Source organism: Cinclus cinclus, chromosome 31 (assembly GCF_963662255.1).
Source record: "Cinclus cinclus chromosome 31, bCinCin1.1, whole genome shotgun sequence".
Taxonomy (NCBI): domain Eukaryota; kingdom Metazoa; phylum Chordata; class Aves; order Passeriformes; family Cinclidae; genus Cinclus; species Cinclus cinclus.
Window position 1 is genome coordinate 1,502,893 of NC_085076.1, and position 26,373 is coordinate 1,529,265.

The window sequence follows — 26,373 nt, forward strand, 5'->3', positions numbered from 1 at the left end:
CCCTACGGCGGCCGGCTCGGGCCCGGTCTCGTGACGCGCGCCGTGCTCGGAGGCCAAGATGGCGGACGAGGAGGGCGAAGCTCGGCCGGGGGCGCGGAACGGAGCCGGGGAGGGACCCCCAGGCGGACCCCGAGTCGTTCGCATCGTCAAGTCCGAATCCGGTTACGGCTTTAATGTCCGCGGGCAAGTCAGCGAAGGCGGGCAGCTACGCAGCATCAACGGCGAGCTGTACGCGCCCCTGCAGCACGTCAGCGCCGTGCTGGGCGGAGGGGCCGCCGACCGCGCCGGGGTGCGCAAGGGAGACCGCATCCTGGAGGTGTGAGTACGGGGGGGCCGCCCACCCACAGCCCCCCGGCAGCCGGGCCCGGGAACGCCCCCCACCCGCACGGGCAAACCCGGGGGAAGGGGGAAAGGGGGTCCTGAGGGGGCTCTGAGGGGGATGAGGGGATCTCTGAGGGGCTCTGAGGAGGATGAGGGGCTCTGAGGGGGATGAAGGGGGGATGAGGGGCTCTGAGGAGGATGAGGGGACTCTGAGGGGGATGAAGGGGGCATGAGGGGCTCTGAGGAGGATGAGGGGACTCTGAGGGGGATGAGGGGAATGAGGAGCTCTGAGGGGAATGAGGGGCTCGGAGGGGAATGAGGGGGGGATGAGGGGGCTCTGAGGGGGATGAGGGGGCTCTGAGGGGGATGAGGGGACTCTGAGGGCCTTGGGTGAGGCGACACCGAGCCCTCGGTGGGGTGTTGGGGACACTGAGGGGGCTCTGCGGGTCTTTTGCTATGAGGAGAATTGAGAACCGCGCGGGTTTTGGGGATCCTGAGGGGTCTGAGGGTCCCTTGGTGAGGGTGTCATGAGGAGGGTGTGAGAACCCCCTCCAGTCCTTGTTGGGGATTTGGGGCATCCTGAGGGGGCTGAAGGTCCCTTGGTAAAGTTTGGGGGGTGAAGGGGGGGGGTCTTGAGTGGTCTGAGGGTCCCTTGGTGAGGGTGTCATGAGTGGGGGCATGAGCCCCCAAACCTTGGTGGGGATCTGGGGGATCCTGAGGGGGATGGGGGTTCCCCTAGTGAGGTTTGGGGGGTAAAAGGGGGGTCCTGAGGGGTCTGAGGGTCCCTTGGTGAGGGTGTCATGAGGAGGGTGTGAGACCCCCCAGCCCTTGAGGGGAATTTGGGGGTTCCTGAGGAGAGGAGGCTGAGCCCCCAAACCCTCACTGGGAATTTTGGGGGGTCCTGAGTGGGCTGAGCCTCACTGGGAACTGGGGGAGTGGGGGTCCCAAAGAAAGGGGACTGAACCTCCCACCCCTCACTGGGGATTTTGGGGGGATCTTGCAGGAACTTCTGAAAGGGGAACCCTTGGATTTCAAATGAGGTTCCTGTTGGGGAGGCCAGAGGGGAATTTTTAGGGATAAACCCCTTGGAAGGGCAGGGGATGTTTTTAGGGATAAACCCTTTGGATTTCAATGTCAGGACCAATCTGGAGAGGACAAAGGAGAATTTTTAGGGATAAACCCATTGGATTGCAACCTGGAGACACTTCCTCCCCATTCCTGGATCTCGTGTTCTCCAGCTGCTGCTTTTTGACACCCAAAATTGTAACTTTGACCCAGAAAACACCTTCCCATGGGCATATTCCTGATATTCCTGCCTTGTGGGAACTCATTTTCCTTCCCCCCCCCCCCCCCCCAAAAAAAATCCTTAAACTTTGTGGCTGTTTTTTGGGCTGAAATCCCTCAACTCCCAACGTGGGTGTTGTTTTTCAGGGATCCCTCTGGATCCTTCTGTTGTTGCACTTCACTCCGGGGTCAGTTAAATCCAATTACTGATTAATTCCAGGGATTTCCAAGCTGCAGGAAAGTTTTGCTGCCAGCTCTGGAAGTCCAAGGGGTATGAGGAGCTGTCAGGACCTGCCTGTGGATGGTGAATCCTGCAGAGAAATCCCAGCTGGGATTTGGCTCTGTCCCAGCTGACCCAAATTCCTGATTATTTCATTTTTCTGTGTGGGAAAAACTCTGGGAGAGGGGGGAATTCTGCACCTGGATGAGCCAATTGGGGCAGCAGCACTCCCAGGCTGAGGGGAGAGAATTTTGTGGGTATTGGGTGGAAATTTTTCCTCATTTTTGAGCGTTTTGGGGAACATTTAAAACTGGGTTTGGCATGAGAGAGAGGTTTGGAGCTCGGTGCTGGAATTTTAGGATTCAGTGGTTGGTGCCAGGTGAGGACCGGGGCACGGTGTGTGAAATAATTAAGCCCTGGGGCTAATGATGGTTAATGAAAGGGTTTTGCTTGTGGTTTCCCAATCCCTGGTATCCCTATGGGAGCTGGAAGGATTGGGAATTTTTGGTTTATCCATTTATTTCCTGGGAGAAGTGGCTTTAATTTGTGCCTGTGTCCTGTAGGGCTGACAGGCTGGCTCTTGTTGTATTCTTGTATCCAAATATTTCAATATTCCAGTGTTCCTGTATTCCAGTATTTCAATTTCTCAATAGCTTTGTTTGCCAATATTTCAATATTCTAGTATTCCAATATTCCAATTTTCTAATAGCCTTGTATCCCAATATTTCAATATTCCAGTATTTTGATATTCCTACATTTCAATATTCCTGTATTTCAATATTTTGGTATTGCTGCATTCCAGTTATCAATATTCCAGTATTTCAATATTGCTGTATTTTGGTATTTTGGTATTGCTGTGTTCCAATATTTCAGTATTCCAATATCTTAATATTCCAATATTTCAACATTCAAATATTTTAATATTCCAGTGTTTTGATATTCCTACATTTCAATATTCCCGTCTTTCAGTATTTTGGTATTGCTGCATTCCAGTTATCAATGTTCCACTATTTATTTCAATATTCCAATATTTTGATATTCCTACATTTCAATATTTCAATATTCCAGTATCCCAGTATTCCAACACTGCTATTCCTATTTCCCTATATTCCAATATTCCCATAATTCAATGTCCCTACACTCCAGTATCCCTATTTTTCTGTATTCCAAGATTACCAAATTCCCACATTCCCATCTTTTGCTGGGGAACCCACCCCAAAATTCCAGAGTGCCATCCATGTCCCAGCATGAAATCTCCCCAGAGGATCCTGATTTTCCTCGGATCTGTTTGAATCCCAACTCCTGGAATTCCATTCGGAGGAGGAAACAATAACCCAGCATTCCCAAAATAGCTCCAATTTCCCTTCTTTTTCTGGGCTGTCACAAGGGTAGTCTGGGATTGCTTGGGATGAGTTTTCCTGCACTGGTGTGATCCAGATTTTCTGGGAAAAGCCAAATCCGGGCCATGGAGCTCTTGGGAATGTCAGGAATGTTCTCTGGAGGTGGCTTGGGAATTTTTTCTGTATTTCCCTGGGATTTTCCAGTGTTTCTGGGAAGCTTGGGGTTGCTTGGGATGAGTTTTCCTGAGCTGGTGTGATCCAGATTTTCTGGGAAAAGAAAAATCCGGGCCATGGAGCTCTTGGGAATGTCAGGAATGTTCTAGAAGGGACTTTGGGATTGTCTTCAGCACTCCATGGGAATCTGGGATTTGTTCCCTTTGGAAATGGGATGAGCGTGGAAGGAGCCACGCACAATTAGGTGGTGGATGTGATCCATTGAAATTTGGGAAATTTTCCTTGTAGGAACAGGGTGAACATGGAAAGATCCATCTACTAGCAGGTGGTGGATGTGATCCGTGGGAATTCAGTGGGAATTTGGGATTTGTTCCATTCAGGAATGGGGTGAACGTGGAAGGAGCCACCCACAAGCAGGTGGTGGATGTGATCTGTGAAAATTTGGGATATTTGTTCCATTCAGGAACGGGGTGAACGTGGAAGGAGCTTTAGGAATGGGGACCCACAAGCAGGTGGTGGATGTGATCCTTGGGAATTCAATGGGAATTTGGGATTTGTTCCATTCAGGAATGGGTGAACATTGGAAGATCCACCCACAAGCAGGTGGTGGATGTGATCTGGGAAAATTTGGGATATTTTTTCCCTTTAGGAATGGGGTGGACATGGAAGGAGCTTTAGGAACGGGGACCCACAAGCAGGTGGTGGATGTGATCCGTGGGAATTCAATGGGAATTTGGGATTTGTTTGCATTAGGAATGGGGTGAACGTGGAAGGAGCCACCCACAGGCAGGTGGTGGATGTGATCCATGGGAATTCAATGGGAATTTGGGATTTGTTCCATTCAGGAACAGGGTGAACGTGGAAGGAGCCACCCACAAGCAGGTGGTGGATGTGATCCGTGGGAATTCAATGGGAATTTGGGATTTGTTCCATTCAGGAACGGGGTGAACGTGGAAGGAGCCACCCACAAGCAGGTGGTGGATGTGATCTGTGAAAATTTGGGATATTTTTTCCCTTTAGGAATGGGGTGGACATGGAAGGAGCTTTAGGAATGGGGACCCACAAGCAGGTGGTGGATGTGATCCATGGGAATTCAATGGGAATTTGGGATTTGTTCCATTCAGGAACGGGGTGAACGTGGAAGGAGCCACCCACAAGCAGGTGGTGGATGTGATCCATGGGAATTCAATGGGAATTTGGGATTTGTTCCATTCAGGAACGGGGTGAACGTGGAAGGAGCCACCCACAAGCAGGTGGTGGATGTGATCCATGGGAATTCAATGGGAATTTGGGATTTGTTTGCATTAGGAATGGGGTGAACGTGGAAGGAGCCACCCACAGGCAGGTGGTGGATGTGATCCATGGGAATTCAATGGGAATTTGGGATTTGTTCCATTCAGGAACAGGGTGAACGTGGAAGGAGCCACCCACAAGCAGGTGGTGGATGTGATCTGTGAAAATTTGGGATATTTTTTCCCTTTAGGAATGGGGTGGACATGGAAGGAGCTTTAGGAATGGGGACCCACAAGCAGGTGGTGGATGTGATCCATGGGAATTCAATGGGAATTTGGGATTTGTTCCATTCAGGAACGGGGTGAACGTGGAAGGAGCCACCCACAAGCAGGTGGTGGATGTGATCCGTGGGAATTCAATGGGAATTTGGGATTTGTTCCATTCAGGAACGGGGTGAACGTGGAAGGAGCCACCCACAAGCAGGTGGTGGATGTGATCCATGGGAATTCAATGGGAATTTGGGATTTGTTCCATTCAGGAATGGGGTGGACGTGGAAGGAGCCACCCACAAGCAGGTGGTGGATGTGATCCGTGGGAATTCAATGGGAATTTGGGATTTGTTCCATTCAGGAACGGGGTGAACGTGGAAGGAGCCACCCACAAGCAGGTGGTGGATGTGATCCATGGGAATTCAATGGGAATTTGGGATTTGTTTGCATTAGGAATGGGGTGAACGTGGAAGGAGCCACCCACAGGCAGGTGGTGGATGTGATCCATGGGAATTCAATGGGAATTTGGGATTTGTTCCATTCAGGAACGGGGTGAACGTGGAAGGAGCCACCCACAAGCAGGTGGTGGATGTGATCCATGGGAATTCAATGGGAATTTGGGATTTGTTCCATTCAGGAACGGGGTGAACGTGGAAGGAGCCACCCACAAGCAGGTGGTGGATCTGATCCGTGGGAATTCAATGGGAATTTGGGATTTATTCCATTCAGGAACGGGGTGAACGTGGAAGGAGCCACCCACAAGCAGGTGGTGGATGTGATCCATGGGAATTCAATGGGAATTTGGGATTTGTTCCATTCAGGAACGGGGTGAACGTGGAAGGAGCCACCCACAAGCAGGTGGTGGATCTGATCCGCGCCGGCGAGAAGGAGCTGGTGCTCACGGTGCTGTCGGTGCCGCCGCACGAGGCCGAGAGCCTGGAGCCCCCCGAGGACCCCCTGGGCCCCCCGTTCTACGACTACAGCGAGAAGCAGGCGGTGCCCATCTCCATCCCCACCTACAAACACGTGGAGCAGAGCGGGGAGAAGTTCGTGGTGAGGGTTTGGGATTTCCCCCCCCCCTTGTCCCGTGGAAATGGGGGGAGGAGACGAGGCTTTGGGGTTTGGGATGTTTTGGGGTTTTGTTGTGGGGGTATTGGGGTTGGTTGTGTTAAAATGGCAGGGTTTGACCCTAAAATGGCAGGGTTTGTCCCTAAAATGGCAGGGTTTGATCCTAAAATGGCGGGGTTTGATCCTAAAATGGTGGGGTTTGACCCTAAAATGGCAGGGTTTGACCCTAAAATGGTGGGGTTTGACCTTAAAATGGTGGGGTTTGATCCTAAAATGGTGGGGTTTGACCTTAATGTAACATGGTTTGACCCTAAAATGGTGGGGTTTGACCCTGAAATGGCGGGATTTGACCCTAAAATGGCAGGGTTTGACCCTAAAATGGTGGTGTTTGACCCTAAAATGGCAGGGTTTGACCCTAAAATGGTGGGGTTTGATCTTAATATAACATGGTTTGACCCTAACATAACAGGGTTTGACCCTAAAATAACGGGGTTTTACCTAAAATGGTGGGGTTTGACCTTAATATAACAAGGTTTGACCCTAAAATGGCGGGGTTTGACCCTAATATAACAGGGCTTGACCCTAAAATAACAGGGTTTTACCCTAAAATGGTAGTGTTTGATCCTAAAATAATGGTGTTTTACCTAAAATGGTGGGGTTTGACCTTAATATAACATGGTGTGACCCTAATATAACAGGGTTTTACCCTAAAATGGTGGGGTTTTCCCTAAAAATAGTGTGTTTTTTTCCTAGAAAAAGTAGGATTTTCACAATAAAAGAATCAGGGTTTTCACCAAAAAGCAATTTTTTTTCACAAAAATAGGGTTTTTCCTTAAAATAGAAGGGTTTTGCCCTAAAACAGCAAGATTTTCCCCAAAATGTGAGGATTCTTTCTCACAACAGCAGGATTATTCAAGAGAAATAACCATGAGTCTGAATCCCAAAATCTGGGACTTTGGGCACACGAGGAGTTTGGGATCTCTTTGCATTCCATGGGAAGTATCCATGACCCTAAATCCCAAGATTTTGGGTCTTTGAATGGAAAATGGAGAGTTTGGGATTTCTCAGTGTACCATGAGAAAGAGCCAGGAACTTAAATCCCAGGATTTTGGGGCTTTGAATGGAAAATGGGGAATTTGGGATCTCTCTGCATTCCATGGGAAGTATCCATGACCTTAAATCCCAAGATTTTGGGTCTTTGAATGGAAAATGGGGAGTTTGGGACCTCTCAGTGACTCATGGGAAGTATCCATGACCCTGAATCCCAGGATTTTGGGGCTTCGAATGGAAAATGGGGAGTTTGGGATCTCTCAGTGACTCATGGGAGGAATCCATGACCCTGAATCCCAGGATTTTGGGTCTTTGAATGGAAAATGGGGAGTTTGGGATCTCTCAGTGACTCATGGGAGGTATCCATGACCCTGAATCCCAGGATTTTGGGGCTTTGAATGGAAAATGGGGAATTTGGGATCTCTCTGCATTCCATGGGAAGGAGCCAGGAACTTAAATCCGAAGATTTTGAAAATGGGGAACTTGGCAACTCTCTGCATTCCATAGGAAGCATCCATTACCCTAAACCCCAAGATTTTGGGGATCCCTGAAGCCCTGGACCAGCGGGATCACCCGGGACACGCCCAGCTCCAGGCTGGGTGCGTTCCCCACACCCCTGTGTCCAGGAGGGAACACTGTGGGATATTAGTGGGTTTGGGGGGGGCTCTTTCCCAGGTGTACAACGTTTACATGGCCGGGCGCCAGCTCTGCTCCAAGCGTTACCGGGAATTCGCCATCCTGCACCAGAACCTGAAACGGGAATTCGCCAACTTCACCTTCCCGCGCCTGCCCGGCAAGTGGCCGTTCTCCCTGTCGGAGCAGCAGCTGGATGCTCGCAGGAGGGGCCTGGAGGAGTACCTGGAGAAGGGTATGGGGCCGGTCTGAAATCCCCAAATCCATCTTCATCCCAAAATCCATCCTCATTCCGGTCCTGAAATCCCAGAATCCATCTCCATCCTGATCCTGAAATCCCCGAATACATCTTCATCCCGATCCCAAAATCCCAGAATCCATCTTCATCCCGAAATCCCCAAATCCATCTTCATCCCAATCCTGAAATCCCCAAATCCATCCCAAATCCCCCCTATCCCAAATCCCCCCAATCCCAAACCCCCCTATCCCAAATCCCCCCAATCCCATATCCCCCCCAATCCCATATCCCCCCCAATCCCATATCCCCCCCAATCCCATATCCCCCCCAATCCCAAATCCCCCAATCCCAAATCCCCCAATCCCAAATCCCCCAATCCCATATCCCCCCAATCCCAAATCTCCCCAATCCCAAATCCCCCAATCCCATATCCCCCCCAATCCCATATCCCCCCCAATCCCATATCCCCCCCAATCCCATATCCCCCCCAATCCCAAACCCCCCTATCCCAAATCCCCCCTATCCCAAATCCCCCCAATCCCAAACCCCCCTATCCCAAATCCCCCCAATCCCATATCACCCCAATCCCATATCCCCCCCAATCCCATATCACCCCAATCCCATATCCCCCCCAATCCCATATCCCCCCCAATCCCATATCCCCCCCAATCCCAAATCCCCCAATCCCAAATCCCCCCAATCCCAAATCCCCCTATCCCAAATCCCCCCAATCCCAAATCCCCCCAATCCCAAATCCCCCCAATCCCAAATCTCCCCTATCCCAAATCCCCCCAATCCCAAACCCCCCTATCCCAAATCCCCCCTATCCCAAATCCCCCCAATCCCAAACCCCCCTATCCCAAATCCCCCCAATCCCATATCCCCCCCAATCCCATATCCCCCCCAATCCCATATCCCCCCCAATCCCATATCCCCCCCAATCCCATATCCCCCCCAATCCCAAATCCCCCAATCCCAAATCCCCCAATCCCAAATCCCCCAATCCCATATCCCCCCAATCCCAAATCCCCCCTATCCCAAATCCCCCCAATCCCAAATCCCCCCAATCCCAAATCCCCCTATCCCAAATCCCCCCAATCCCAAATCCCCCAATCCCAAATCCCCCTATCCCAAATCTCCCCAATCCCAAACCCCCCTATCCCAAATCCCCCCAATCCCATATCCCCCAATCCCAAATCCCCCCAATCCCAAATCCCCCAATCCTAAATCCCCCCAATCCCAAATCCCCCCAATCCCGAATCCCCCCAGTCCCAAATCCCCCAATCCCAAATCCCCCAATCCCAATCCCCCCTATCCCAAATCCCCCCAATCCCAAATCCCCCCAATCCCAAATCCCCCAATCCCAAATCCCCCCAATCCCAAATCCCCCCAATCCCAAATCCCCCAATCCCAAATCCCCCCAATCCCAAATCCCCCCAATCCCAAATCCCCCCAATCCCAAATCCCCCAATCCCATATCCCCCCAATCCCATATCCCCCCAATCCCAAATCCCCCAATCCTAAATCCCCCCAATCCCAAATCCCCCAATCCCAAATCCCCCCTATCCCAAATCCCCCTGATCCCGGTGCCGTTCCCTTTCCCGCAGTTTGCTCCATCCGGGTCATCGGCGAGAGCGACATCATGCAGGAATTCCTGTCCGAGTCGGACGAGGTGGGTGATTTATCCCCTGGAATTCCATGGAAAAAACCTTCCCCTGGAATTGCCCGGGTGGGAAAACCATCCCTGTCCCCTAGTGCCACATCCAGGGGATCTTTGGGGACACAATTCCAAGAGTTTTTACAGAATTCCATAGGAAAAAAAAAAATAATTCCATGGAATCATGGAAAAGCCCTCGGAGATCAAATCGTTGGAAAAATGGGATTACCTGAGTTTTTTTGGGAATTTTCCAGCAGTGGGATTTTGAGGATTCCCAAATACAGAAAAATGAGGATTCTCTGATTTTTGGGGAATTTTTCCAGCTGGAAAATTTTGAGAATTCCCAAATCACCCAAAAACCAGAATTTCCTGGTTTTCGGGGGTTTTTTTTTGGAGTATTTCCAGCTGGGAGATTTTGAGGATTCCCAAATACAGGAAAAGCAGAATTTCATGATTTTTGGGGAATTTTTCCCTTCTGGGTGGATTTTGAGGATTCCCAAACCACTGGAAAACCAGGATTCCCTGATTTTTTTTAATGTTTTTTCTTGTGGAATTTTTCCAGCTGGGAGGATTTTGAGGATTCCCAAATTGCTGGAAAATTGGGATTTCCTGATTGGTTTTTTGTGGAGATTTTGAGGATTCCCAAATACAGGAAAACCTGAATTTCCTGATTTTTGGGGAATTTTCCCAGCTGGGAAATTTTGAAAATTCCCAAATCACAGGAAAAGCAGGATTCTTGGATTTTTTGGGATTTTTTCCAGCTGGGTAATTTTGAAAATTCCCAACTACAAGAAAACCAGAATTTCCTGATTTTTGTGGAATTTTTCCCTTCTAGGAGATTTTGAGAATTCCCAAATACAGGAAAAGCAGGATTCCCTGATTTTTGGGGTTTATTTTGGAATATTTCCCTTCTAGGAGAATTTGGGAATTCCCAAATACAGGAAAAGCAAGATTCCCTGATTTTTGGGTTTTTTGGGGGAATTTTTCCCTTCTGGGTGGATTTTGAGAATTCCCAAATACAGGAAAACCAGGATTCCCTGATTTTTGGGGAATTTTTGGAATTTTTCCCTTCTGGGTGGATTTTGAGCATTCCCAAGTACAGGAAAAGCAGGATTCCCTGATTTTTGGGGAATTTTTGGAATTTTTCCCTTCTGGGTGGATTTTGAGAATTCCCAAATACAGGAAAACCAGGATTCCCTGATTTTTGGGGTTTATTTTGGGAATTTTTCCCTTCTGAATGGATTTTGAGAATTCCCAAATACAGGAAAAGCAGCATTCCCTGATTTTTGGGGTTTTTTTGGAATTTTTCCCTTCTGGGTGGATTTTGAGGATTCCCAAATACAGGAAAACCAGGATTCCCTGATTTTTGGGGAATTTTTGGAATTTTTCCCTTCTGGGTGGATTTTGAGAATTCCCAAATACAGGAAAAGCAGGATTCCCTGATTTTGGGTTTTTTTTTTTGAAATTTTTCACTTCTGGGAGAATTTGGGAATTCCCAAATACAGGAAAACCAGGATTTGCTGATTTTTGGGGTTTTTTTGGGAATTTTTCCCTTCTGGGAGAATTTGGGAATTCCCAAATACAGGAAAACCAGGATTCCCTGATTTTTGGGGGTTTTTTTGGAATTTTTCCCTTCTGGGTGGATTTTGAGCATTCCCAAATACAGGAAAACCAGGATTTGCTGATTTTTGGGGTTTATTTTGGAATTTTTCCCTTCTGGGAGAATTTGGGAATTCCCAAATACAGGAAAAGCAGGATTCCCTGATTTTTGGGGTTTTTTGGGAATTTTTCCCTTCTGGGTGGATTTTGAGGATTCCCAAATACAGGAAAACCAGGATTCCCTGATTTTTGGGGAATTTTTGGAATTTTTCCCTTCTGGGTGGATTTTGAGAATTCCCAAATACAGGAAAAGCAGGATTCCCTGATTTTGGGTTTTTTTTTTTGAAATTTTTCACTTCTGGGAGAATTTGGGAATTCCCAAATACAGGAAAACCAGGATTTGCTGATTTTTGGGGTTTTTTTGGGAATTTTTCCCTTCTGGGAGAATTTGGGAATTCCCAAATACAGGAAAACCAGGATTCCCTGATTTTTGGGGGTTTTTTTGGAATTTTTCCCTTCTGGGTGGATTTTGAGCATTCCCAAATACAGGAAAACCAGGATTTGCTGATTTTTTGGGTTTATTTTGGAATTTTTCCCTTCTGGGTGGATTTTGAGAATTCCCAAGTACAGGAAAACCAGGATTCCCTGATTTTTGGGGGTTTTTTTGGAATTTTTCCCTTCTGGGTGGATTTTGATCATTCCCAAATACAGGAAAACCAGGATTCCCTGATTTTTTGGGTTTATTTTGGAATTTTTCCCTTCTGGGTGGATTTTGAGCATTCCCAAATACAGGAAAACCAGGATTTGCTGATTTTTTGGGTTTATTTTGGAATTTTTCCCTTCTGGGTGGATTTTGAGCATTCCCAAATACAGGAAAAGCAGGATTCCCTGATTTTTGGGGTTTATTTTGGGAATTTCTCCCTTCTGAATGGATTTTGAGCATTCCCAAGTACAGGAAAAGCAGGATTCCCTGATTTTTTTGGAATTTTTCCCTTTCCCATTTGCCCAGAATTACAACGGTGTCTCTGACGTGGAGCTGCGCGTGGCGCTCCCGGACGTCTCCACGGTGACAGTGAGGGTGAAGAAGAACAGCACCACGGACCAGGTGTACCAGGTGAGCCCAATCCCACCTGCAATTCTCCTGGAATTCTCCTTCCGGCCGGGAATTCCCATCCCCCAGCTCCACTGCCCCACCCCCACCTCAGTTTTCTTTTTCCCCACCTGCATTTTCCTTTTTCCCCACCTGGATTTTCCTCTTTTCCCACCTGGATTTTCCTTTTTCCCCACCTGGAATTTCCTCTCTTCCCACCTGGAATTTCCTCTCTTCCCACCTGGATTTTCCTTTTTCCCCACCTGGATTTTCCTTTTTCCCCACCTGATTTTTCCTCTTTCCCCATCTTGATTTTCCTCTTCCCATCTGGAATTTCTGTTTTTTCCCCACCTGGATTATCCTTTTTTCTTCCACCTGGATTTTCTTTTTTCCCCACCTGGATTTTCCTTTTTCCCCACCTGGATTTTCCTTTTTCCCCCACCTGGATTTTCCTTTTTCTCCCACCTGGATTTTCCTCTTTTCCCACCTGGAATTTCCTCTTTTCCCACCTGGATTTTCCTTTTTCCCCACCTGGATTTTCCTTTTTCCCCACCTGGATTTTCCTTTTTCCCCACCTGGATTTTCCTTTTTCCCCACCTGGATTTTCCTTTTTCCCCCACCTGGATTTTCCTTTTTCTCCCACCTGGATTTTCCTTTTTCTCCCACCTGGATTTTCCTTTTTCTCCCACCTGGATTTTCCTTTTTCTCCCACCTGGATTTTCCTTTTTCTCCCACCTGGATTTTCCTTTTTCTCCCACCTGGATTTTCCTTTCTTCCCCCACCTGGATTTTCCTTTTTTTCCCATCTGGATTTTCCTCCTTTCCATCTGAATTTTCCTCTTTCCCACTTGATTTTCTTTTTATTCCCACCTGGAATTTCCTTCCCTTCACCTCAGTTTTCCTTTCCCTGCTGAATTTTCCTTATTCCCATTTGATTTTCATTTTCTCACCTGAATTTTCCTTTTTTTCCCACCTGAATTTTCCTCCTTTCCCACCTGGATTTTCCTTTTTTCCCCACCTGGATTTTCCTTTTTTCCCCACCTGGATTTTCCTCTCTTCCCACCTGGATTTTCCTTTTTCCCACCTGGAATTTCCTCTTTCCCCATCTTGATTTTCCTCTTCCCATCTGGAATTTCCATTTTTTCCCCACCTTGAATTTCCTTTTTTCCCACCTGGAATTTCCTTTGGTTCCCACCTGGATTTTCCTTTTTCCCCACATGGATTTTCCTTTTTCCCCACCTGGATTTTACTCTTTCCCCATCTTGATTTTCCTCTTCCCATCTGGAATTTCCATTTTATTCCCCATCTGGAATTTCCATTTTTTCCCCACCTGGATTTTCCTCCTTTCCATCTGAATTTTCCTCTTTCCCACTTGATTTTCTTTTTATTCCCACCTGGAATTTCCTTCCCTTCACCTCAATTTTCCTTTCCCTGCTGAATTTTCCTTATTCCCATTTGATTTTTATTTTCTCACCTGGAATTTCCTCCATTCCCACCTGAATTTTCCTCCTTTCCCGCCTGGATCTTCCTTTTTTTCCCACCTGGATTTTCCTTTGCTTCCCACCTGGATTTTCCTCTTTCCCACTTGATTTTCCTTTTCCCACCTGGAATTTCCTTCCCCTCACTTCAATGTTCCTCTTTCCCACCTGCATTTTCCCTTCCCTGCTGAATTTTCCTTTTTCCCCACCTGGATTTTCCCCTATTTTTTGAGGATTGGGATCCACTGCATCCATGAGTTATGTGGAATAAAACAACCCAGGGGAGACCCTTTGGAAAAAGATGAAAACTCTGCTAGAAAAGAGCAGGAATTCCAGAATCCTGCAGCCAAACAGGATTTGAATGCACTCAGGACACAACCCATGGAATTCCACACCGAGTTTCCTCCATGGGGATAATCCCAGGAATTTTCCCCACTCCTTTTCCCTCAGGGAAAATCCAGACTGCAATTGTGGGGTCACCACAACCCCGGGAATGAGGGGAATAAATTGGGAATAGGATGAAAAGCTGGCTTGGTTTTTGCTGGCAGAATTCCAACCCGGGTTTTCCGTGGTCAGGGGATTCCTGGGAATGCTGATCCCGTTTTCCCGGCGTTTTCCAGGCGGTGGCTGCCAAGGTGGGCATGGACAGCGTCACCGCCAACTACTTCGCCCTCTTCGAGGTCATCAACCACTCCTTTGGTGAGCCTGGAATTCCCTGGGATTTGGGGAAAAAAATGGGGAAAAAGGGAGTGGAGGGAATCCACAGGTTCCTGAGTGAGAGATTTGTGGAATTTGTGAGGTGGGGAAGGCTCCCAGCATCCCAGGCTGCTCCAGGATGGGTTTGGGTGATTGCAGGGATTGGGAATCCATGGAATAACCTGGGTTTGGATGGAAAATCCATGGAATAACCTGGGTTTGGATGGAGAATCCATGGAATAAACTGGGTTTGGATGGAGAATCCATGGAATAAACTGGGTTTGGATGGAGAATCCATGGAATAACCTGGGTTTGGATGGAGAATCCAGGGAATAACCTGGGTTTGGATGGAGAATCCATGGAATAACCTGGGTTTGGATGGAGAATCCATGGAATAACCTGGGTTTGGATGGAGAATCCATGGAATAACCTGGGTATGGGTGAAGAATCCATGGAATAACCTGGGTTTGGATGGAGAATCCAGGGATTTGGAATCCATGGAATAACCTGGGTTTGGATGGAGAATCCAGGGAATAACCTGGGTTTGGATGGAGAATCCATGGAATAACCTGGGTATGGGTGAAGAATCCATGGAATAACCTGGGTTTGGATGGAGAATCCAGGGATTTGGAATCCATGGAATAACCTGGGTTTGGATGGAGAATCCATGGAATAACCTGGGTTTGGATGGAGAATCCATGGAATAACCTGGGTATGGATGGAGAATCCATGGAATAACCTGGGTTTGGATGGAGAATCTATGGAATAACCTGGGTATGGATGGAGAATCCATGGAATAAACTGGGTATGGATGATTCCATGGAATAACCTGGGACATGGAATGTTTTATTCCTAAAATCCCATTAAATCAGGACAGGGAACCCTGGAATGGTTTGGGATGGAAAATATCGTCAAAGGTTCTCAGGATCTTTGGGAAGATTTTATGAGGATTGTGGAGTCTTTGGGATCATTCTGGAATGATTTGGGATCATTTTTGCAGGCTCCCCATGAGAAAATCCCATTTTCACCCCGATTTTTTTTGCCTGTCCTGCGATCCATGTCCTGCCCTCCCCATCCCACGATATTCCCACGATATTCCCGTGACTTTTCCGTGTTTTCCCATTGTGGAATTTGGCTGCCAACGAGTTCCCCCACAAGCTCTGCCTGCAGATCTGCACGCGGGAATTTTGGGATGTTGCTCCAGTTGCCAGGGATTTGGGATCATTGTGGAAGGATCTGGAATAATTTTGAAGGATTTGGGGTCATCCTTGGAAGGATTTGGCCTCATCTTGTCGGAATTAGGAGCCATTTTGAAGGATTTGGGATCATCCTGGAAGGGTTTGGGGCAATTCTGGAATGGTTTGGGATAATTTAGGAGGAATTAGGAGCCATTTTGGAGGATTTGTTGGTAATTGGGGAAGATTTTGGGGTGATCCTGGAGGATTTGGAATCATTCTGGAAGGGTTTGGGCTCCTCTTGGAGGATTCGGGCTCCTCTTGGAGGATTTAAGGGCCATTTTGAAGGATTTGGGATCATCCTCGTAGGGTTTGGGACTATTTTGGAGGATTTGGGATCATCTTGGAGAATTTGGGGACAATTTTGAGCGATTCGGAGTCATCTTTGAAGGATTTGGGATCATTTTTGCAGGCTCCCCATGAGAAAATCCCATTTTCACCCCGATTTTTTTTGCCTGTCCTGCGATCCCTGTCCTGCCCTCCCCATCCCACGATATTCCCACGATATTCCCGTGACTTTTCCGTGTTTTCCCAGTGCGGAAGCTGGCTCCCAACGAGTTCCCCCACAAGCTCTACGTGCAGAACTACACCTCGGCCGTGCCGGGGACCTGCCTGACGCTGCGCAAGTGGCTCTTCACCACCGAGGAGGAGGCGCTGCTCAACGACAACGACCTGGCCGTGGCCTACTTCTTCCACCAGGTACGGAATTCCCACCTGGAATTCCTCGGGAACGCCCCCTGGTGTCTGGAAAACTCCTTCTAGGGTGGTTGGGTCCCATGGTTGATCCCAAACCTGGATGGGATTTTGGTTGTTTCGACGGGATTGAGGCGCCGTAAACTTCTTAGGTCACCCCGAGATCCTTCCAGGTGAGGAATTCCCAGCAGGAATTCCTCTGGAATGCCCATTCAGGTTGGGAAGTGTTCTTATAAGGCAATTGGGTCCAACAGTTGATCCCTACATTGGGAATTCCATGTGGTTTTGATGGAGTTGAGGAACCCCCGGCTCCCTAAAGTGCTCCACAGGTGGGCAATTCCCTCCTGGAATTCCTCAGGAACGCCCCCTGGTGTCTGGAAAACTCCTTCTAGGGTGGTTGGGTCCCATGGTTGATCCCAAACCTGGATGGGATTTTGGTTGTTTCGACGGGATTGAGGCGCCGTAAACTTCTTAGGTCACCCCGAGATCCTTCCAGGTGAGGAATTCCCAGCAGGAATTCCTCTGGAATGCTCATTCTTGTTGGGAGAGATGGTGGAGCGCAGTGGTTGATCCCAACATTGGGAATTCCAACCATTTTTATGGGATTGAGGTACCCCAAACTCCCAGGAGGACCCCACCAGGTACACAGTTCCCACCTGGAATTCCTCTGGAATGCCCCTTGGTGTCCAGAAATCTCCTTTTAGGGTGTTTGGGTCCCGTGGTTGATCCCAAATTTGGACAGGACTTTGGTTGTTTCGGTGGGATTGAGGCACCGTAAATTCCCAGGACTTCGACCAGCTGGGGAATTCCCAGCTGGAATTCTTTGGAATTCCAGAGAATATGGAATTTGGAGGACTCCTTTGGAGGACCCCTTCAGTTTGGGAAGGGTGGTTGAGTTCCAAGGGTTGATGCCAACACTGGGAATTCCATCTGGTTTTGATGGAGTTGAGGAACCCCCAGCTCCCCAGAGTGCTCCTCAGGTGAGGAATTCCCAGCTGGAATTCCTCTGGAATGCCCATTCAGGTCGGGAAAGGTCCTTATAAGGCAACAGCTGATCCCAACATTGGGAATTCCGCCCTTTTTTATGGGATTGAGGCACCCCAAACTCCCAGAAGGACTCCACCAGGTACGGAATTCCCACCTGGAATTTCTCTGGAATGCTGATTCAGGTTGGGAAAAGTCATTAGAATGTGGTGGAATCCAACGCTTGATCCCAACATTGGGAATTCCACCCATTTTTATGGGATAGAAGGACTCCACCAGGTGGGGAATTCCCAGCTGGAATTCTTTTGGGGGACCCCTTCAGTTTGGGAAGGGTGATTGAATTCCAAGGGTTGATCCCAACGTCGGGAATTCCATCTGGTTTTGATGGAGCTAAGGCTCCCCAGAAGTGCTCCAGCAAGTGAGGAATTCCCAACTGAAATTCCAGTCTGGGAAGGGTCATAGGGAGGGGGTTGATCCCAATTTTGGGAATTCAGTTTTTATGGGATTGAGGCACTCCCAGAAGCTCTCTGAACCCTGCTGTCCTTTGGGATACAGAGGATGGGATGGGAATGACCCTGGGAATTCCGGAGGCGAATCCTGCTGGGAATCTGGAGAATTCCAGGGATGGGGATTCCAGCACTGCCCCCCTTTCCAAGGAGGAATTGTCCCAGTTATCCCACCTGGAACAAGTTGGGGCCGTTCCCTCCTTGGGAAAAGACCCCGATCCCTCATTTCCTGAGCTGAGCCTCTGAAATAAATGGATATAAAATGGAAATCAAATGGAAATGAAATGGATGTAAAATCCAGGATTATCCTAAATTTCATCTCCCTGCCTGGATCTTTCCTGGTTTCCTCCCTCTGGAAGTGGGAGAAGGGCCTGCTCCTGCTCCATCCCCAAGGAAAAACCCCTTTTCCCACCCTGGATCATCCTTACCTATTCCTGAGCATTCCCGGCCTTCCCAAATCCATCCTCTCATCCCAAGGAATTTCCTTTTCCCAAGCTCCCTGTGGATATTCCAGGACCTCCCCGAGTCCGCCGTGACGGGAATTACAATGGGAAAATCCCCGCTTGGAGCCTTTTTGGGGGGCTGGAATTTTGGGATCAGAACCCCTGAGAGGGAAGCAGGAGGTGGCTCCTCCTCCTGCCATCCCAAATCCCAGATTTTTCCTGGATTTTTCCCATTTTTTTCCCCATTCCCAGGCCGTTGATGACGTCAAGAAAGGCTACATCAAAGCCGAGGAGAAATCCTACCAGCTGCAGAAGCTCTGTGAGCAGAGGAAGATGGTCATGGTGAGTTATCCCAGACTTTTCCTGGGAATGTGGTCGGGAAGAGCCTCTGGAATGTTCCAAAGAATCCACAGATTTCCCCAGCCCTGGAAGTGTCCCAGGCTGAGCTGGAACAACCTGGGATGGTGGGAGTGTCCCAGCCATGAAATGGGATGAGCTTTGGGTTCTTCCCAAGCTATTCCGGGATTCCCTGTGCTGGGATAGGTTGGGAAATTTGGGATAGGTTGGAAATTTGATCCCTGTGATCCCGGTGATCCTGGTGACCCCGGTGATTCCAATGACTCCTGGTGACCCCAATGACTCCCTGTGACTCCCTGTGATTCCTGGTGATCCCGATGACCCAAATGACTCCCTGGTGATTCCCTGATGACTCCCAGTGATCCCAATGACTCCGGGTGACCCCAGTGATTCCTGGTGACCCCAGTGATTCCTGGTGATCCCAGTGATTCCTGGTGATCCCAATGACTCCCTGTGATCCCTGGTGATCCCGATGATCCCTGGTGATCCCCTGTGATCCCTAGTGACCCCAATGACTCCTGGTGATCCCTGGTGATGCCAGTGATCCCAATGACTCCCCAATGACTCTCGGTGACCCCAACAACTCCTGGTGATCCCGATGATCCTAACGACTCCTGGTGATCCCGATGATCCCAATGACTCCTGGTGACTCCCAGTGATTCCAATGACTCCCGGTGACCCCGATAACTCCCCAGTGATCCCAATGACTCCCCGGTGGTCCCAATGACTCCCTGTGATCCCTGGTGACCCCAGTGACTCCTGGTGACCCCAGTGACTCCTGGTGATCCCAATGACTCCCTGGTGACTCCCAGTGATCCCGGTGACTCCCGGTGACCCCGGTGATCCCAGAGCTGGGCTGTTCCCGCAGTACCTGAACATGCTGCGGACGTGCGAGGGCTACAACGAGATCACCTTCCCTCACTGCTCGTGCGACTCGCGGCGCAAGGGCCACGTCATCTCTGCCATCAGCATCCGCCACTTCAAACTGCACGCCTGCACCGAGGAGGGACAGCTCGAGGTACAGCCTGCAGCCCCACAGATTCCATCTGGGATCGTCCCCGCGTCCCTGGGGTCCTCCCCGACCCCACAGATTCCATCTGGGATCGCCCCCGCGTCCCTGGGGTCCTCCCCGACCCCACAGATTCCATCTGGGATCGTTCCCACGTCCCTGGGGTCCTCCCCGACCCCACAGATTCCATCTGGGATCGTTCCCGCGTCCCTGGGGTCCTCCCCGACCCCACAGATTCCATCTGGGATCGCCCCCGCGTCCCTGGGGTCCTCCCCAACCCCACAGATTCCATCTGGGATCGTTCCCGCGTCCCTGGGGTCCTCCCCGACCCCACAGATTCCATCTGGGATCGTCCCCACATCCTTGAGGTCATCCCTGTATCCTTGGGGTTGTCCCCAACTTCCTGGGGTCATCCCCAAATCCCTGGGATCATCCCAATTCCCTGGAATTTACCCTCACACCTTTGGATTTGCCCCTGCCCTGTGTCCCCAAATCCCTGGGATCACTGTAATCCCCAAATCCCTGGGATCATCCCAATCGCCCAATCCCTGGGATAACCCAAATCCCTGGGATCATCCCAATCCCCCAATCCCTGGGATAACCCAAATCCCTGGGATCATCCCAATCCCTGGGATCTCCCCAAGCTCTCTGCTGGGATTTGGGAATCCCAGTCCCGCCCGTTGCTCTCCAGGATAACTCTGGGAATCCTCCCTGTGCCAAATCCTCATTTTCCCTTCATCCCTTGAACCATCCCGAGCCTTCCCCGATGCCAAGGGCTGCCCTGCCGGGATCCAGCGGCATTCCCAGCTCAGATGGGGTTTGGGAATTTTGGGAATTCCCACAGAACCAGGTGATTGCGTTTGAGTGGGAGGAGATGCAGCGCTGGGACACGGACGAGGAGGGCATGGCCTTCTGCTTCGAGTACGCTCGCGCCGAGAAGAAACCGCGCTGGGTCAAGATCTTCACCCCCTACGTGAGTGTCCTGGGGGTCCTGGAAATCCTGTCCTGGGGGTCTTGGAAATCCTATCCTGGGGGTCTTGGAAATCCTATCCTGGATTCCTGGAAATCCTGTCCTGGGGTGCCTGGAAATCCTGTCCTGGGGGTCCTGGAAATCCTGTCCTGGGGGTCTTGGAAATCCTATCCTGGGGGTCCTGGAAATCCTGTCTGGGGGTCTTGGAAATCCTGTCCTGGGGGTCCTGGAAATCCTGTCCTGGATTCCTGGAAATCCTGTCTGGGGTTCCTGAAAATCCTGTCCTGGGGTTCCTGGAAATCCTGTCTGGGGTTCCTGGAAATCTTGTCTGGGGTTCCTGAAAATCCTCTCCTGGATTCCTGGAAATCCTGTCCTGGGGGTCCTGGAAATCCTGTCTGGGGTTCCTGGAAATCCTGTCCTGGATTCCTGGAAATCCAGTCTTGGGGGTCCTGGAAATCCTGCCTGGAATTCCTGGAAATCCTTCCCCAGAATTCCCTCCGCAATGGGATTCATGAAGTGTCCCAGTCCCACCTGGAATTCCTTGGGTGGGATTTGTGAATATCCCACATCCTGGCCAGAATTCCCTTGGGAATGGGATGGATTTCCTGGATTCTTCCTGGACCCTCTGGCTTTTCCCTGGAGCTCCTGGTTCCTCACTGAAATTCCTCTGGAGCTGCTGGCTCCTGTTTGGAATTCCTGGAATCTTCCTGGAGCTCCCAATTCCTCCCTGGATCTCCCAGAACTCCCAGTTCCCCTCTGGATCTCCTGGATTTTCTCTGATTCCTGTTTTTCCCCTGCAGTTCAATTACATGCACGAGTGCTTCGAGCGAGTGTTCTGCGAGCTCAAGTGGAGGAAGGAGGTGAGAATTCCCAACTTTTCCCTTTCCCAGCTGGTTTCCAGTGGGAATTGGTTCTCCTGCTCCATAAATTCGGCTCTCACAAGGAATGACTGGATAATCCCAGGTTGGGGAAAAGCAGGGAAGGAGCTCTGGAGTTGGGGAAGGTTTTATGGAGCAGCTGGGAAAAGGAGCTGCAGGTGTTGGGAAAAGGTTCCTGGAGTTGGGAATGGCCTGGGATAAATCTGGGAAAAATCACCTGGAGCTGGGAATGGCCTGGGATAAATCTGGGAAAAATCTGCTAGAGCTGAGAATGGCCTGGGATAAATCTGGGAAAAATCTCCTGAAGCTGGGAATGGCCTGGGATGAATCTGGGAAAAATCTGCTGGAGCTGGGAATGACCTGGGATAAATCTGGGGAAAATCACCTGGAGCTGGGAATGGCCTGGCATAAATCTGGGAAAAATCTGCTGGAGCTGGGAATGGCCTGGGATAAATCTGGGAAGAGCTCTGGGGAGGTGGGAATACCCATCCCAGTCCATCCCAAACCTATCCCAGTCCATCCCAATCCATCCCAAACCCATCCCAGTCCATCCCAGTCCATCCCAAACCCATCCCAGTCCATCCCAATCCATCCCAAACCCATCCCAGTCCATCCCAATCCATCCCAAACCCATCCCAGTCCATCCCAGTCCATCCCAATCCATCCCAAACCCATCCCAATCCATCCCAAACCCATCCCAGTCCATCCCAATCCATCCCAAACCCATCCCAATCCATCCCAAACCCATCCCAGTCCATCCCAATCCATCTCAAACCCATCCCAGTCCATCCCAATCCATCCCAAACCCATCCCAATCCATCCCAGTCCATCCCAGTCCATCCCAAACCCATCCCAGTCCATCCAAACCCATCCCAAACCAATCCCAGTCCATCCCAAACCCATTGCAGTCTCATCCCAGTCCATCCCAATCTCTTCCCAGTCCATCCCATTCCATCCCAATCTCTTCCCAGTCCATCCCAAACCCATCCCAATCCATCCCAATCTCATCCCAGTCCATCCCAAACCCATTCTGGGAATGCTCCAGGAGCATTGGAATGGGCTCGACTTCGGGATTGGGGCTGTGGTTGGGATTGGAATTCAAATTTCAATTTAAATTTTAATTGGAATTTAAATTGAAAGTGAATTTGGAATTGGGATTTGGGTTGGGGTTGGAGTTTAAACTGGAACTGGAGTTTAAATTGGGGTTGTGATTGGACTTGGAATGGGAATTGGAATTAGGATTGAAATTGGGATTGAAACTGGAATTGGAATTTGAATTGGAATTAGATTGGGATTGGAATTTAATTTAGACGGGGACTGGGATTGAAATTGGAATTTGGATTTAAATTAGATTGGGATTGGAATTGGGTTTGGAATAGGGATTGGAATTTCAGTAGGATTAGGATGGAGATTGGGATTGGGGTGGGGATTGGTATTTCAATGGGATTGGGATGGGGATGGGGATTGGGAGTGGGATGGGGATTGGGATTTGGATTTGGATTGGGATTGGGATTTGGATGGGGATGGGGATGGGGATTGGGATGAGGATTGGGATTGGGAGTGGGATGAGGATTGGGATGAGGATTGGGATTTGGATTTGGATTTAGATGGGGATTGGGATTGGGATTTGGATTTGGATTTGAATTTGGATTTAGATGGGGATGGGGATGGGGATGGGGATGGGGATGGGGATGAGGATTGGGATTGGGATTGGGATTGGGATTGGGCTGCTCTGGCTGTATCGCAGCCCCGTTTGGGATCTGAGCCATTCCCAGCCTCTCCCCATCCCCCTCTGCCACCAGCCCATTTTCCCATTTTTTTTTCCCATTTTTTTTCCCCATTTTCCCAGTGGCAATCCTGGATTTCTGCCACCTTCACCTTTGTCCCTTTTTCCTTCTTTTCCAGAACCTTTTCCAGCTGGTCAGGTCACAGCAAAGGGACGCGGCCACTTAACCCCAGCAGCTTTTCCAGAAATCCCAAAAATTCCTTTATTGTATTAAAGCCCACCCCCAAAACTAAATCTCATTAATTCCAAATCCATTCGTGCCCATCATCTTTATGGAATTCCAGAGGGGGGAAAAAAATCCCCAAAAAACTCCAAAAACCTGGGAAAAGCCACCTGAGGGGGCTCAGATCCAGCTCCAGGCTGGGAATTTTGGGATTTTTATTTTTTTTTTTTTTCACAACTGGAATTTTATTTAAAAATTGGGTTTTTTTCTACTACATCAGATGTGGAAAAATAAGGAGGGGAAAAAAAAAAAAGAACCAGGAAAAAGCCCTGGGAATAATTCCTTTAAATTCCCACATGGTGGCAGCAGATTTTTATTCTTAAAGGGATTTTCCACCCTTTTCTCCTGGTCTGGGCTTTATTTTTTTTTTTTTTTAATCACCACAGATTAAAAAAAAAAAAGGAAAAACATCCAAAAGGAGTAAAATTCCAAGGAAATGCCTCTCCTGGCACAAGGATCCCACTCATGGATTGGTATTCCTGCTTTTTGGGGAATTTTGGGCTGTTTTCCCAGGGATTTGGGTGTGCCTTGGGATGGGATCTGGGAAATTCCTGGATCCTGAGCTGCCCCTGGAGGAAAAATCACCTGGAAAAAACTATTTTCCATATTTTTGAGTGGGATTTTTCCATGGATCCAGTGGCTGGGCAGCTCCCAGGAGGAAAAATCACCAGGAAAAGCCAATTTTCCCTATTTTTGAGCACTTTTTATCCATGACTTGGGTGTCCAAGCAGGAATAATAACCTGGGGGGAGGGGAAAAAAAAAATCCCTCATTTTGAGCAGGATTTTTTCCATAGATGTGGAGGAAAAGGTGGAAAACTCATTTTCCCTGGCTTGGAGTGGGATTTTTTTCCACTGGTCCAGGATGTTCCCAGGAGGAAAAATAAGCTGGAAAATATTTTGGTTTTCCCTGGTTTGGAGCAGGAATTTTCCATGTCTTGGACAAGCAGCTGCCAGAGGGAAAAACCCTCTGGAAAAGGCATTTTCCCCTGGTTTTGAGTGGGATTTTTTCCAGTTTTTGGGGAGGAAAAAAAAAAATCACCTGGAAAAGCCGTTTTTCCCCATTTTTTGGGGCTGGCCTGGAGCTGGTTCTACCAGGATTTGGGGTGGATTTGGGAATATTTGGAACCAAACCCAGCAGGAGCATCCTGGCCTCATTCCCAACCTCTGGAATGCACCAGAATTGCTCCAAAATGGGATTTTCCCCAAAAATTCCCATTTTGGGAAGGGGCTTTCCCCACTCCTCCCCCTTGGAACTGGGATGGAGGAATTTTTTTTTTTTTTTTGGGGGGGGGGGGGTGGGGGGTGGGGTGGAAAATCCCAAATCCTCAGCTCTGGAGCAGCTGGGAATTAATTCCATTAATTGGATCCCTGTAATTAATTGGATTTCCGTTGTCCTCGGGAGCCCCGAGCCGAGGAAAACCCAGGAATGGGAAGAGGGGAAAAACTGGGAGAGGTTTGGGATCCCCAAAAATCTCCCTAAAATCCTCTTCAGCACCCCCAGTTTGGGAATAATCCCAGGAAAAACCCAGTTTTGATCCCAATTTTCCTGCTATCCCCAAATTCCAATGGATCAAGGAGAAATGAACTTTTTTGGTTTTTTTTTTTTTTTTTTTGGATTGAAACAAAAAAAAAACCAAAAAAAAACCACCAAAAAAAGCCCAGAAAAGGGAGAAATCAGAAAAAAAAAAAAAGAAACAAAACCCTTCTCCCACTTCTCCCATTTTCCCTCTTCCCATTCCTTGTTTTCCTGGCTGGGAAAAGCCCCTTTAGTGTAATTAATTGTAACATATTCTTTTAAATAAATTGATTTATTGAGGAAATTCCGGAGGGCCGTGGCCGTGCTCCTTGCCCTTGAGGTGGGGGGGGGGTGGGGAGGGGGGGTGGAATTCCCATGTCCCCCCAAAATTTGGGAGAATCCAGGGATGGTTTCAAACTTCAGGGCTTTGGGAATTCAGTGGTGGGGGGTTGATTTATTTTTTTTTTTTTTTTTGTTTGTGTTTTTTATTATTATTTCGACAGAAAAACCAAAAAAAAAAAAAAAAGAAAAAAAAAACAGAGGAAAAAAAATTTCAATCCTGAAAGGAACTGCAATAAATAACAAATAAATAAAGCCTTGAGCCCGGGGGGCTTCGCTGCCCCTCCCCCAACACCCCCCCTCCCCCACCCCCCAAAATCAACCCAGCAGGTCCCAAACCCCCCCAAAATGGGGGGGACACGGAGGGGGCCCTGACCCCCCCCTATGTACAGCGGGGGTGGGGGGGAGGGGGGCACTGGGTGGGGCAGGGGTTGGGGGGCACCGACCCCGTCTGGGGGGACCCTGACCCCCAGTTTGGGGTGCTGGGGGCACTGGTGGGGGGGTTCTGTCCCAGTTTGGGGCACCGGGGATGTTGGGGGTCACTGGTGTGGGGGTCTGGGGGTCTCTGGTCCCAGTTTTGGCTGGTGGGGGCCGGCACCCCCGGGTTTGGGATTTGGGATTTCGGGGCCACGCAGAGCCAGAGCTACGTGTCCGTGTGTCCGTGTGTCCATGTGTCCATCTATGTGTCCGTGTGTCCGTGTGTCCATGTGTCCATGTGTCCATCTATGTGTCCGTGTGTCCGTGTGTCCATCTGTCCGTGTGTCCTTCTGTCCGTGTGTCTGTGTGTCCATGTGTCCGTGTGTCCATGTGTCCATCTGTCTGTCTGTATGTCTGTGTGTCCATGTGTCCGTGTGTCCGTGTCCGTGTGTCCGTGTCCGTCTGTCCGTGTGTCCATGTGTCCATGTGTCCATCTCTCCGTGTGTCCGTGTCCGTCTGTCTATCTGTCCATCTGTCCGTGTGTCCGTCTGTCCATGTGTCCATCTATGTGTCCGTGTGTCCGTCTGTCCATGTGTCCATGTGTCCATCTGTCCGTGTGTCCATCTGTCCGTGTGTCCATCTGTGTCCATGTGTCCGTGTGTCCGTC

The 26,373-nt window shown here is 49.3% G+C and overlaps 1 protein-coding gene across 2 annotated transcripts; it reads left to right on the plus strand.

Moving 5' to 3' along the window:
• Nucleotides 1-58: 58 nt before the first annotated feature.
• On the plus strand, nucleotides 59-24,692 carry SNX27 (sorting nexin 27). Of its 2 annotated transcripts, none has more exons than XM_062511197.1 (12): nucleotides 59-318; nucleotides 5,663-5,894; nucleotides 7,635-7,827; nucleotides 9,438-9,502; nucleotides 12,096-12,200; nucleotides 14,274-14,352; nucleotides 16,120-16,283; nucleotides 18,463-18,552; nucleotides 19,436-19,585; nucleotides 20,421-20,549; nucleotides 21,347-21,488; nucleotides 23,328-24,692. In XM_062511197.1, exons 1-12 carry the CDS (start codon nucleotides 59-61, stop codon nucleotides 23,375-23,377), a joined length of 1,659 nt encoding a protein of 552 aa, XP_062367181.1. In that variant the 3' UTR covers nucleotides 23,378-24,692. The 2 variants fall into 2 exon arrangements, with proteins under 2 accessions (XP_062367181.1, XP_062367182.1); XM_062511198.1 differs by having other exon boundaries at nucleotides 21,347-21,406; nucleotides 23,330-24,692.
• Nucleotides 24,693-26,373: the final 1,681 nt, after the last annotated feature.